The following is a 14,611-nucleotide window of genomic DNA, read 5'->3' as shown; positions in this document are numbered from 1 at the left end:
TGCAGCAGTAGTATGCTGTACTGCAGTACTACTACACTGAACTGCAGATCTAAGATCTTCCTGTCTGACGTTGACTAAGTTTCTGCTTCATTAATATTTCAATCACATTCTGATCAATTATAATAATCACAGTGATCAGTCGCATCCTGGGTCAGCTCAAAATCCACCATCTGACCAATATCCAAAAATAAATAATCAACTAACAATAATATAGAGTAAAGGGCACAGCAGAAAACAGTAAAGGACAGAACAGAACAACAGCCTCTCCTCCTCCCTGTCTCCTTCATCCTCCATCACCGGTCGGCCATTTTCTCTCCCTCTTCTCTCCTCCCTCCATCATCCCTGCCTCCCCCACCTCCCCCTCTCTCCATCTATGCATCCTCCCCCTCTCCCTCTCTTTCTCTTTCTCTCCCTCCATCACAGAAAACAGAATAGATTAAATCCAAAGAAGGATAAACATGCAGAGAACAGACAATGAAGCAAGAAAACCGTCTCCCTCTCCTCCTGCCCCTCCTCCTGCCCCTCTCCTCTCTCTCACTAATCCATTTATCACAAAATAAAAGCAGATAAAAGCAGATTAATGAATGAAGGATGGATAGATGTTGGATAAAGAAAGAGAAAATGGCAGCTCACCCCATCGCTGTCGCCTCCATCTCCCTCCCTCTCTCTCTCTGTCTGACAGAGGGCAGTCAGCTGGGCGAGTGAGCAGCCAATCAGGAGCCAGAGACAGACAGAGGGGGGGAGGGGGAGGCAAGAGGGAGGGGCAGGCCCCCCTTCTACTCCCAGAATGCTTTGCAGCAGCTGCTGCAGGAAGAGTGACCGGGTTACTGAACTACTGACACACAAACACATACGACAATGCACACATAAACACACAATAGCAATACATACACGCACACACACACACACACACACACACACACACACACACACACACAAAAACATTAACACACACTCACAGAATCACACATATTAACATTAAAACCAAACACACTTCAATAAAATCCACATATCTGTGAGCTGACCTCTGATCAGGTCTCTGAGCTGACCTTTGATTAGAAATGATGTCCGAAACCTGTTGATAAAAAATTGGAATACACTGATCTATGTATCCTGTTCTCTGTTATATACTATTACATTATATTTAACATATATTATTAAGACTATTATGTTATAGAGTATTAATTTATACTAATTATTTGTGTTTATTTCTGTGGACTAAAGGTGTGAGCAGGTTTTTTCTGTAAAAAAATAACCTGCTCTCTTCTTCAAAATGAGGTCTGAGGAAGTTTCTTATATCAAAGGACAAGACAGTTCCTTGTTGTTTCTGAACAGGGAGAACCAGTGTAAAACACTGAGTGTATCCACTGTTCAGAGCCTCAGATGTCACAGAGTCAAACAAACAGAGTCCAGTCAAACATCGACTCTGCTGCTTGCTAACAATCCCACAATGCAACACTCCCTGGTTTACAAGAGTGTGTTGCATTTTTGGTTGTCTGTAGGCTAAATGCTGCTAAGCTAGCGAGTGTTTCTTCAGTAAAGGTGTTTGGACGGACCAGTTTTTAACGCCGCCTTAACAGGTTTCAAATGAACTCATCACAACTAAAAAGTCACAGCATCTCCTGATGACTTCACTGCAGAAATGAACCAGGGTGAAAATCTGCTTCTGGTTCTGGTTCTGGCTCCAAATGTCATACTTGACATGCTAACTGACACCAGCGCTGTAATGCTACATTTTTGTACAAGTGCACTCTGGTATAATACTGGATATGTGAGAGTGATCAACTCTGATTGATCTCAATCTGCTAATAATCAATATACATGATGACTCAGCACTTCTCTTTAACTGTCACGATCACATCGATCAATCAGAAAACTGACCAGAGAAATCAATCAATTCTCCAAAAAAAAAAAAAAGACATAAAACTCTCTGTATTGATGCTCTATGTCTCTCACCTCCTCTCAGACTTACAGTGTGTGCACACACTGATTTACAGTGCTATAAGTTGTACTATTAGTGCTAGTTGTGGCACTAACAGTATTATTGATACGTTTATGTACCATCTGTCACGGCACCATTCCTTGTAGTTACAGAAGTACTTTTACCTTTCACTCAATGTTCAAACCAAACATGTTGAATTTCACAAATACAGCCAATACTGCAGTAGTACAGGTGCTGATTGCAGCCCTAACCACAGCATTTGTAGTTATGTTTTACAAATATGTAGTTCAAATAAATGTTTCAAATAAATTGGAGCTGTAATCAATGATTTTTTGTTTGCTCCACGATCCGAATTTCTCAGAGTTCTTGTTGACATCTACAAATGTTTTATTTTGTTTGACCGTCACCATGAGGTTTAAACTCACTGTGAAAGAAAACAAACTGGAAATCTGACAGGAGGTTTGACTGATAAATGACTGAAACGATTCATCAGTTTTTATCTAAACAGCAGCAATTTATTCCTCTGTCTTTTCAGTAATCAGATACTCAGCTGTGTTTCAGCTGCATTCAGGTTTTGCCACCATAAAACAGAAAATGTTTTTCGTCACTGTGGACTCAGTGCCATCAGCTGACATCTTATTTATATATTTGATCAGCTGGCGTCCGTTAACGTTCATTTCACCAGTTCATGTTGGCTGCACATTAAAAATCAACCTGTTTGTCTATTAAAGCTGCACTACAAACCACATTTCTGTAATATCAGAAGGTTACCTCACCTGGATGACAGGTGTACATAAACATTATTATTACTGGAGAATTCTGTCTGTAATTGACAGTAAACAGTAGAGAGGTGATTGTATTTATATCAGAGCTGAACTGTCTCGCCCTTTAAATCAATATCATCAAGTATTTTAAATACTTTAAATGTAAAATGTGTTATTATAAGGCCGTAACATTTAACTGAGAACACTCCCTCCATTATTATACCCTGTACTAATACTACTACCACTGTCCACATCTGAGGAACCGCAGTAAAAGCACCACTAACACTGTCTGCAGTAGGTCTAACGCAACCAACAGTTCATAATACCACAAGTACTGTGATTTGACCAATATCGTACAGTAGTGAAAGTACTAGCCAATGTAATTGTAATCTAACATAGCGCAGGTAGTAAAACTATAATCAACTTCAGTAACAGTAATTAGTATTAGTTATTAGTAGTACTGCAGTATGGTATTATACTCAAGCATTCAATCCATTAAGAAACATTCAACAAATAAGGTTAGACTAAAATGGGAGAAAGAATGTGGACTTGTCATTTCAGAGAAAGACTGCTGGAATATGTGCCCTGTGCAGTCTACTTCCACCAGTTTGGCTCTTTGGAGAAATTCTGTTGACGGAATTTGATAAGATATTTGTAACCCCCCCAAGTTAAAATGTGTACAGACGGGTGAGTTGGGAAGGGGTCTGTGTTGGAGGAAATGTGGAGAACAGCTGGCAGATCGTTTCCATATATTTTAGAGCTGCCCAGCCATTAGGCCATACTGGCAGGAAGTAATGCAAACAATAAAAACCTTTTTGGTAATGGAACTGACTACTTTTTCTCTACAGTCTATTTGGGAAATATAGCAGATGCAAGACAAATATCTATTAAAGATAATGTTAGCAGCCAGCAAGAAAGCTGTAAAACGAAATGGTTAGACCCGAAACTTCCAACAAAGACTGACTGGACAGATATGGACAACAAACATTCAATGTATGTAGAGCTGGGCCGTTTTACTAAATCTACAGGCTGACAAATTCTTGTAATACTGGGAGAAACAGATTGTTTTTGTGACCTCACAAGATGCTTACTGATCCGTTACTGTATGAATTGACATGTATTTCCAACAGTATAGCATTTGTATGGGTGCATAGGTGATCAACGTTTGTTCCTGTATGCTCTGTAGTATTTTTTTTTTTTTAAATAAACAGTAACAGCAGGCCGTATCAGTAGTACCGCAATAGTGCACAGAGTAACATTACGCGGTATCAGTTGTACTGTCGTAGTGACCACAGTAACAGTGGGCAGCTCTGTTAGCTAAGCTAACCGTTAGCTGAACATCTCAGCCCGGCTGCCACTAACCCGCTGCTTTACCGTTTTTTGACGGGAATAATTCCAGAACACCCTCTTTACCTCAGTTTATTTCACCCGCCCTTCTTATTGCCAGTCCTGGTAAACCAGATGACCATCACCGGTCTTTCCAAAGATCCGTCCAAGCACCGACATCCATCCAAAACAAACGGTTAGCGCGGAGCCCAGCTAACAGCTAACAGCGCGGCCGTTCTTACCTTCCCGGTTTGGAGAAAACGACCAAAGTCCGCTTCCGACGGCGGCAGCTTCACGGGAACATCACCGGGGAAGTACACACCGCTCGTAAACAATCCGTTATGGGCGGCCCGGGCCTCTCATGTCTCCGGTTAGAGCTGGAAAAGTGGAGTTTCACAAAGTCCAGGGAAGTTTTAGCTCGGTCTTTTTGTTGTGGACAAACTGCTGCTGCGGCCCGCCATCTTGTTTCTGAGTGTCACTGCGTAAAAAAGTAAAAGTACATAAATGTAAAGTACTACATTACAGTTACTGCACGAATAAGTACTCTAATCTTTTACTGAAGCAAAAGTACAACAATGTAAAATACCACATTACAAAAAAGTCCTGCATTTAAAGTAAAGTATTATCAGTTTTGTGTAGTTGAAGGATCAGCTGTAAAAGTACACAAGTAATCTGTCTACGTAGCAGACAGGGTTTCTTTGCTTTATTGCCATCGTTATGAAATAAACATAAAGAAAACACAAAGACTTTGTACAGTAAACCTGATTTTACATCCCTGCAATGCTGCTTCAGTTTTATTTTAATAAGAATAAGAAGTAACCACAGGTTTTGTTCTAATAATGTCAAAGAAATTAAAGTTTACTGATGGTTTTTACCCTGTGAATGTTTTTCTTTCAGAGGTTCAAAGCCCATATTAATGTGATATTTTCCTCTTTTATTCTGAACGTGCAATTATTCAAAAACTCTGCAGAGACATTTATAGTTTAAAACATGTAATTTCATTCGAAAATATATTTGGTTCTTCACATAACAAGATACACAAAAACATAATGCAGTAAGGGAATAAAAAGGATTGTGCTGAGATAAAATAAAATGGGTATCTAAAAAAGAGTAACATCTAAAATTAAAGTAAGCAACAAGTTAGCAAAAAAAGCAGAAGAGAGAAGAAAAATAGACTAAAACTGAAATAAAATTAGAATAACCAATGATTATGTGTCAGTAATATAATAAACACATTCAAGTGTGTCAATTGCTACTAACAAGTACAGCGTACTACAGGACTAAAGACAATATCACTTATTTTCTAATTAATCTATTTCTCATTATGGCAAAATTTTACTTTCAAGAATGTATATTGACTAAAAAAACATGTTTTGCAGTATTGTTGAAGGGAACTGAAAATGATAGTGACAAAAAATAATCCTAATTAAATAAGAAAATGTCTATCTTAATATAATGGACATCATATAAATATCCATCTTTATCCAGTTTATTCTTTCATTTATCCATTTTCTTTAATTCGTTTATTCTTATTTATCCTTTCTATTTGATTTGTTTTATTTCTGTCATTTATTTATTCGTTTGTTTCAAATTTGTATTAATTAACTCTTTCCTCTCATCATCACTTGGTGGCGCTGTCATCTTGTATGTTTTTTTACTTTTGGTTTCAAAAATAAAGTTAAAGTAAAAGGTTTGCTGGCGTCTGCTTTGGGCTTTTGCTGTGAAGGTCTCGTCAGGAAGCAGTCGTCCTCCTACTCTGGTTGTTTTAAAGATGGCGGCGGGTTTGGACGCCTCGCAGAGCTTGGTGTTTTTCGCGCCGTTGTGAAGTTTTGCCACCGTTAATCCGAGACGGAGAGCTCCGATGGCGGCGTCATGAGGAGAGGGTCACTGTGCAATGTTACCGGATGCCTCGTGTGAACCGGACAGCCGTTTTATCACTGCTGATCGTCAGCAGCTCCGTGTTCCTGCTGTTCCAGTTGTATTACTACCGGAAGTACGTCAGCAAGGTGAGAAACATCGTCACGGTAAACAAGAAACTCAAGACTGTAAACAGCGACAATATACCGTAAACAACAACAAAACACCGGGTCATTCCGTGTCAAATCAGACGGAATCCACGAAAGTGTTTGCAGCACCGTCTCAGATTTTGTTCAGTTTGTCTACATAATGTCTGGGTCCCAAAACTAAGGCCTGTAAAATATTTTTGTTCAATTCGAACTATTTTATGTTTTTGACCCTTTATAGTTTATCATTTTTTGACTCTCAAAAAAAGCCTTATCCAGGAGGCCACATTTAGGCATTAACAGCTCTAAAAGTATTATTCCCTAGCCTCAGAGAGTGATATTGAGGGTATTATAAACCAGTTTTTTTGCACCCATACAATGTGAACCATTTTTTTCTTCAAACACAGTCTTTTATTAATTTTGTTCCAATATTTGGAGTCTCTAACACTTATGGACCTGACGATATTCAGAATATAACAAGGCATGGGAGCATTTTAAAGCCATTTTCATAGGACCAAAATAGTATTTGGGGTAGCTAGAATGAACATGAAAATGTGTGTGGAAATAGCTCAACGTATGGTCATTAGTGTACGAAATGTCAGTGTCCTTGCATGTTCCTTTCATAGATATATACACGTAGTGAAAGGCATTGTTTTACCTCTTGGAAAGAAAACTTCCATAATGGAGAAGCAGGGTCTTCCCTTATTATCTTGTGTGTGTCCCAGCCTCTGAAATATTGGTTGGAGTAAAGAAATCCATGTTTTCTATAGACTCATTTTACTATAGGTCATTAACGCAAGCTATATTCTTTACTATCAGGGCTTCATCATAGAGAAAAGCATTAACTCTGTTAGATGAACATTTTATATTCCATTTTTAAAAAAGAATAAAAATAAAGAAAATTATGTTCTAGAAATTACATGTGATGAAAACTTATCCTTTAATAACACTACATCAAGCAGTTTCCATTTAAATTTTTATGTTCCTACTAGCTAGCCTAAATACCATTTTGGTCCTATGAAAATGACCAAAATAACACGCTTTATTTTATTCGTAATATCTTCATGTCCTTTAGTGGTAGAGACGTCATATATTGGCACACAATTAATAAAAGATAGAAATAATAATGAGTGATTATCGTAATAGTGCAGAAATGTGGGTTTATAATACCCTCATTATCACTCTCGTTTAGGAATTTTGCACTTCTCTCCAGATCTAGGGCCTTATAAAAATAAAACAGCATGCAGCACAGGCCTTATATGTTTTTTACATATAGAAAACATGTTCGTCTTCCAGCCTACAAAGTTTGGTGAGGCTAGAAACAATACTTGTTAAGATATTAATGCCCAAATATGGCTTCACAGATGAGGTGTTTTTGAGGGTATAAAAATGATCAAGGGCTGAAAAATTATGAAAACAGGATATGAACAGAAATATTTTACAGGCCTTGGTTTTGGGACCAATTCATGATATATAGACAAGGTCTGAACAAAATCTGAGACGGAGTTGCAACAACCTAATCTGATTTGATACGGAATGAATAATAGGAAGAACGCTGCAGTTTGTTTAGTTCAGAGAAACAACAGTCAGTGTATGAAATAACAAAAACGTAATTGGATGTAGATACTTCAGCTTTTAGCGAAGCAGCTCTTTACCAGATAAAATCATCAGATTTTAATTCTGACATTTTTAATTTTTACTTCTCAACATGCTGGTGTTCTGTAGTCTGGTCCTCACATCCTGAGCCGAACAGGTCACCTGACCGCCAGCGACGTCCAATGGGTAAGTCAAATGCCGTTAGCAGCAATAATGCTGTTAGCCCCACTGTTAGCTGTTAGCCTCTAGCTGAACCTCACTGCTAGCTCCTAGCCCCAATGTTAACCTCACTTTTAGTTATGTGTGACTCATTTCCCGCCTTTTATTGTTTAAATGTTAACCCGTCCGTCACTGCCCTGTATTGTCGTGGCAGACGTTTCATGGTAACTGTCCTGTTGCTTGTCTCTGCAGCAGACGGTGAAAAAGTTCCTGGCATTAGCCCATCGTTTCAGGCTACCAGTGTTTCTCGCCGACACCGCAGCGCTCAAGTTGCTCTCCCAGGATGCTTTGCGGCAGCGCGACCGGCAGGTGCGCGAGCCGCACTGCAGCTTCCTGTGCACCGGCCGGCCAATCACGTCGTTCGCACTGCATGCTAACATGTGGAAGTACGATGTGAGTATGACGTGTTAATGATCCAGGGAGAAAGTGGGAAATAAAATTTGAGAGATTTCTCAACTGTGGTTTATGATCGATATTTACTGTTTATTATAATCTCTTCATACACCTTATTAAATTTTTTATAAAGTTTTCTATATTTATATCATTTGTATTAAATTATGAAACTTAGCCATTTAATTTCATGTAAAATATTTGTTTTTTTCTGTGTCAGCATGGCTTCCTAGTGGCTGCTGAGCAGAAAGGCTTTGAGCTGCTGGAGCTGCGAGGAGAGGACCCACGATTGGCCAGTCTGGACACCCTATCAGGAGAGGAGATCCCCCTGCACTTTCTGTTCCGCCTCCACAGTTACATCATCCAGGTAGGTGGGGCCACATCGGCCGGTGACACCTAGCAACCACCTAGAAACACCTAGTGACCGCACAGAAACCACACAAATTTTGTAATATCATACTAAGTTTATTTGTCCTAGGTGGTGTTCCTGTACGAGCGTAGTGGGAACTACCTGTGGCACGGAGCATTACATCTCAAAGCAAACATGGACCGAGGGTTCGCTCCATTCAAACTTCTCGACTATGGACGCCACGCCGGAGCTTATGACAGGTACAACACTCTGAAACACGTGTGAATACACATCATGTATGTTTGACTGTGAAAGTGTGTTGAGCTGAATCAGACACTGACGAAAATTTTAAAACTACGTCACTGTGTGGGTGACACGGCCTTCACAGCTTTGAAAAAACAGCTGATTCAACATTGCATATCTATAATTATTAATACTAATAATAATGACTCTACTTGCGGAGCACCTTTCAAAATAAAGTTACAAAGTGTTTTACAGTTAAAACAAAGAATAAAGATGAAATAAAATCGAAAACATAAATTATGAAACAAGATAAAATCATTGAAACATTTATGACAAATGCCATCAGTTAAAGTTGCTATTCGTAAGTTTTCTCCGCTGAACATGGTTTCTTGCTGGGAGCAGGTGATGGTGATGGTCTCTCGCCAAGAACTTCAGCCATCATTGCGTATACAGTACCAGAGAGTACCAGAGTTAACACTGGCAATGCTTTCCACCGCTGGAGACAGCTCTGGGAGAGTGAAGGAATGGCAATAGCAAAACTTACAAATAGCTCCTTTAAGAAAAAGCCACAAGATAAAAATGAGTTTTAAGAAGAGATTTAAAGAGGACACTGATTTTGTCTTCCTGAGACCTTCATGGGTTTTTTAACATTATTAAATAAGTCACCAAATTCAGACAAGAGCTTGTTCATGCTGCTGGGGCTGGAAGGGGTAATTATAATATAATTATACCATAATTATATGATTCTTGTTTAAACTGCAGGAAATTACTGGATGTGCAGGTTTACATTTCCGGAGGACATTATAAAGGACACATGTGATGGTGTTGCTAGGCTTTACCAGGAAACACAGCTGCTTATCAACTGTGTAACAATGAAAACCTATATAATGTCTATATGTGTATATGATGAATAAAGGGGACCCGGACAGACAAAGAGACATCATCAACATCATCACCATCACCATCATCATCATCATCATCATCCTGGAGATGAACTACTCCAGAATCACGTTGCAGATGCCAACGTGGTTTTTCTGATGGCTGATTGAGATGTGTACATCCGGTGTGTTCAGTCCTGCACTATTTGAGGTTGTCTTAATGAACTTCCTGTGTCTTTGTTTTGTGTGGTCACCTCCGGCAGGCTGGAGCTAGTCCTGACTGTCCTGGATGGCCTCGACGTTCAAGTACCACGCAACGTCTCGCACTTTCTGTCCGAGCAGAAAAACGCTCGCTTCCTGGAGTGCCGTTACCGCGACGCCCGCAACTTCCTGCAGGTCAGACAGAACACAGGGCTTTTATTCTGAAAGGGGGGGCAGTAAACATGGAATGAACATGGAAAAGAAGAAAAAAATATTTTAAAAGAATAAAGTGAAAATGATGTTAGGAAATGTGCATGAAGTAATGAAAAAATGGAAAAAAATGTAATCACATTTTTAAATTAAAAATAAAGAACATATTTTTTTAGCAGAAAACAAGACATTAAAATCATGACAAATGTTTTGAATAAATAATTTTAACATTTTTTAATGTCCTAAATATCAAACAACTTAAAAGTGAAGAAAATGTTTTTTTAAACCATTTTTTAGAGAGAAAATGGAAAAAAAAAGTGCAAATAATAATAATAAAATCTTTTAAGAGCGGAAAATGTGGAGATAAAGTTATAAATAAAACAAATCCTGTTGAAAACAAAAAAAAAAACATTTAGTCTGGAAATTTGTTCTTGGCCTGAAGCAGCAGTTTGACGAAAATATTCCTAAATCAGTGAGTTAAATGCTGGATTTTTTTTCTGAGCTTTCAACCACATGATAAAGACCGTGAGATGATTTAAAAACCTAGTAAGTGGCCCTTGATTTATGATTATTTTTGTTAAATTCAATAATTTATTTGATTTAAAAAATTGGACAATTTTGACAAAAAAAGAGCAATAAAAAATCATAAAAGCTTTAAAATCCCAAAAATTTAGAGAAAATAAAGAATTGTTCTCTCCCTCTCCACTGTACGTGAATGTAGCTCTACCCTGACGACTCGTCTCCAGCAGCGGTGGATTTTCGCAGGAAAGCAAAGTCATTGCTTCATTTAGCTGCTCGAACACTCGGCCACCTCGACGTCCCCTTCTGGCTCAGCAGCGGCACCTGTCTGGGTAACATGCTAACACGCTAGCACGCTAACATGCAAACATCACAGCATATTGAACGGATGTCTCTCTCTCTCTGTGTCTGTGAATGTCGCTTGCCCCCCGCAGGCTGGTTCAGGCAGTGCAGTATTATTTCGTACAGTCGTGATGTCGATATTGGGATCTTTATCATAGACTTCAGGGCAGACATCATCGCAGCATTCAGAGAGGCCGGCCTTTCACTCAAGCACAAGTTCGGGAAGGTGAAAGCTTTATTTTCTTTAGTCGTAGTTTTAAAACTTTTAGTATTATTATTATTTTTAATACTTTTAATGTAGTTATTCAAACATTTTATGAGCACTGTGCATACTTTTTGTGAAGCAGATGTGTGATTTGTATTTCATTCTGAGTCAGATTTGCGTTTTATTTTGAAATTAATACGCATTTATTTTTCATATTGTATTTATTTTACTCTGAAACTGGTATGAATTTTATTTTGAAATTAGTAGGTATTTTACTTCTAAGCTTGTTCACTTCATGTTGAAGGCGGTATGTATTCTATTTTGAGGGCTTGTCTTTTATTTTGAAGTGCAGGTGGAGGACAGTCTAGAGCTGTCCTTCCTGGGTGGGGACGTCAAACTGGACGTTTTCTTTTTCTACGAAGACGGAGACGTCGTCTGGAACGGAGGGACGCAGGCGAAGAGCGGCAGGAAGTTCAAGTAAATCATTTTTGATTTTTTTTTTGGTAAATATGTTTGTAAAGCTCCATCTGTCATCTTATTTTGTCAGTCAAACTAATAGAGCAGCAGTTTAAGCAGACGTGTAAAGATAAAATAATTTATTACTGAGTTAAGAGTTAACAACACACCTCGCTGATTTATTTAATTGTGTCCAATTCTGTCCACCTTGTGATGTCGATCATGCTTTTTGTGTGTTTGTTTCATCAGGTACGTCTTCCCTCGCTTCTCGCTCTGCTGGGCGGAGCTTCTCGAGCTGAAAGTTCGCGTTCCGTGCCAAACACTCGACTACGTGACGGCGAATTACGGCGCCTCCTGGAGCATCCCTGTGAGGAGCTGGGACTGGAAGTCGTCACCGAGCAACGTGCAGGAAAACGGGGCATGGCCTCCGTCGGAGTGGGCGGAGCTCATCCAAGTTTACTGACCAGGACAAAGACACAAGATGGAAAATAAAATCAACACTGAAACTACGAATAAAGACAAAGCGAAAAAAGTCAAAGAATATGAACTGATTTTTTTTCTTTTCATGCCAGAATCTGGAAACTTCTGGCAGACGTCTTCATCAACTAATAATACCAATAATAATAATAATGTCAGGTCATCCACAGATTAAATTTGTGAGATCATTTTAATAATTTCCTTCCTAAAATCTTATATTTCAGCCCAATTTTTGTGATTAATTTCATACTTTACTCATAGACTTTATACTATTTGGTTTATATATTTGTCTTTTCACCATGGAAAAAAAACTTATCAAGCGTTTAAAACTGTGTTGTGCTGCTGAATTTAATTGCACATAAGTATCTTTTATATGTGTGAGCGGTGATAAAATAGAGTTCATTTAAATTTAAATCAACCGCACATGAACATGAAAGCTCATCTGAGTTTAACATCAAACAGGTGTAAAGACTTTGAAGACACCTGAATTATATTTTTCATTAAAAATCTGCCACTTAAAATAATTTAGTCATAACAGCACAAACTGTATTAACATATTATAATATACAGAGTTATTAGAACAGGTGCTCTGTAACTGTTTATTACATCAACAGTTATTAAACATAATAATTATCCGTTTCAGCTATCCCAGTTAAAACTATATTTCTGTGCTTTTGTCATTTTGCATGTCTTCAACTCAAAAAAAAAAAAGAAAATTTGCGGCTGCCTGGATCTTCTGCAGACTGTCAGCGTGATTATGAAGGAGTAGGATGAACTGTCCAGGGTGACACGAAGAACTGCTGCGTCTCTGTTTTCATTGGAACCAAACGGCAACACTCAGGACACGACAAACTCACTCCTGAAACCACGGGGAATTATCATGGTCTGGGACTCATGGTGATGGACCGTGTTTAAATCCGCATTGAAAGGCGCACGGATGCTGCGGTTGTGTCCTAACGCTGCTCTCTGCTGGTGGAGTTTGTGGTCGTACAGTGCCTGCCGTTCTATCTGCAGAGCGAGTTCACCTGTTGTTACTGCAGCGGTCCACCCGTGAGAGCTGGGGCCTGCTTCAGAAAGCAGGTTTAACAAACTCTGCATTTAACCCTGAATTCTGGGTTGAATAACTGACTAACTCACAGTTTTCAGTTGCAGAACAGGTGATAATAATTAGGTCAACTCTGACTTAACCCTGAGTAAAGCACATGATTGAATCATCATGGCAACAGGAGAAAAAAAGGCTCCATCCTCCTACTTCTTTCCAGTGCAGTCAGAAATATTAATGAATGTGTATGCAGAATATGAATAAATATTTAAGAAAACAAAAGCAATACAGTAGCAGCAGCAAAATAACGTTAAAATTGCTTACTGAGTCAATGCGTGAGTAATAATTGAAGTTTTATCTCAAGTGTTCGACTTATTCAACATAAATATATATCTATATGTAGCTATATATAACAGGTAATTTCATTACAAGCAATTGTGGTGTTGTTTAGCCTACCCCACCTAACTAAATAAGACTCAGTGGCTATATTCAACATGTCATATAATTTAAGTAGTTTGTGAAATTTTTCAAAGGAAAAAAAAGGTAAAATTTTCTGCCGTCCCAACACTTCCAGTATTTAATATTGTGTATTTGAAAGCAACACCTAAATGCCTTTATTCATACAAGTCTCCAAATGTGTGCTAACTGGATATGTTCAAATTTGTCCTCCAGTATAGCCAGAAGAAAACTGTTGACACCCAAAAAACCGGTGGGGGTCCAGCACCACCACCTTCACCACCACTCACAGGGGCTGAGGAGATGGCCCTCAGTCAAAAGAGTGGACGACCTGGAGGCAAGTTCATCTGACCCAACCGGCTCCCAGAACACAAGGGCCTACATAAGAGTTTAGTTATTAAATGAAGATATATGTACATTCATCCTTTTGCCTGCGTCAGCTCAGTGACACCTGCCCATCCATCTTATTTCCTTGTAGTGGTCTAATTCTTTGTAACTGACTGCTGTTACTTTTTCAGATTCTTAGCTGTCCCTCAGAAATATCTATTTCAAGGTGACTTTGAGTTATATATTTGAAAAATTGTGGTGTGGCCTGCACACTGTTGTAAAAAGAAAATGCAAATGAGGTGGGGCATTTTTTCTGGGTAATGTTCTAATTTAACCGTGTAATCTTCTTCATCTTCTACCAGTTACTGATGGTGTAATCTGTCTGGTCGAGCCTTCTGCCATAACAGACCTCCACGCAGTTGTAAGTACTCTTAATACGCCACAGATTTCTCGTAACGGGTTATGGCCCTTTGAGACACATTGCCGTTTTTGCGCTGCGCTCGCCGCTGGGTTCAATGCATTGGAAGCCAGTGGAAACTATGGGTTTCAGAGTGCAGTGGTGCCGTTGTGCAGAAGAACGGTAACACTCAAACAGATGATCATCAGGGAATGATAAAACATCCAAGCAGAGATTTTCTGCAGAGTCTTTGTGCTTTAATATCGATT

At 38.9% G+C, this 14,611-nt stretch overlaps 2 protein-coding genes across 5 annotated transcripts in view; one reads left to right on the top strand and one right to left on the bottom strand.

Moving 5' to 3' along the window:
• Nucleotides 1–8,112, bottom strand: part of apc (APC regulator of WNT signaling pathway) — a 27,417-nt gene extending 19,305 nt beyond the window's left edge. The window contains exons 1-2 of one of the 3 annotated variants that reach the window (XM_040157150.1): nt 7,736–8,112; nt 4,275–4,510 (exon numbers count right to left, since the gene is read on the bottom strand). The gene's annotated coding sequence lies outside the window, so the exon portion shown is untranslated. The other 2 variants (XM_040157151.1, XM_040157152.1) reach the window with 2 other exon arrangements.
• On the top strand, nt 5,722–14,611 carry fktn (fukutin). 2 transcript variants are annotated; one of them, XM_040157155.1, is made up of 10 exons: nt 5,722–6,038; nt 7,761–7,817; nt 8,043–8,243; nt 8,461–8,607; nt 8,719–8,849; nt 9,974–10,106; nt 10,843–10,972; nt 11,075–11,208; nt 11,540–11,688; nt 11,892–11,992. In XM_040157155.1, the coding sequence occupies exons 1-9, from the start codon at nt 5,937–5,939 to the stop codon at nt 11,666–11,668; spliced, it is 1,164 nt and encodes a 387-aa protein (XP_040013089.1). In that variant the 5' UTR covers nt 5,722–5,936; the 3' UTR covers nt 11,669–11,688; nt 11,892–11,992. The 2 variants fall into 2 exon arrangements, with proteins under 2 accessions (XP_040013089.1, XP_040013088.1); XM_040157154.1 differs by having other exon boundaries at nt 5,729–6,038; nt 11,540–11,664; nt 11,893–14,611.

Source organism: Xiphias gladius, chromosome 20 (genome assembly GCF_016859285.1).
Source record: "Xiphias gladius isolate SHS-SW01 ecotype Sanya breed wild chromosome 20, ASM1685928v1, whole genome shotgun sequence".
Lineage (NCBI taxonomy): Eukaryota > Metazoa > Chordata > Actinopteri > Istiophoriformes > Xiphiidae > Xiphias > Xiphias gladius.
The sequence above is the reverse complement of the archived record's forward strand: the minus strand, read 5'-3'. Positions and strand labels throughout refer to the sequence as shown.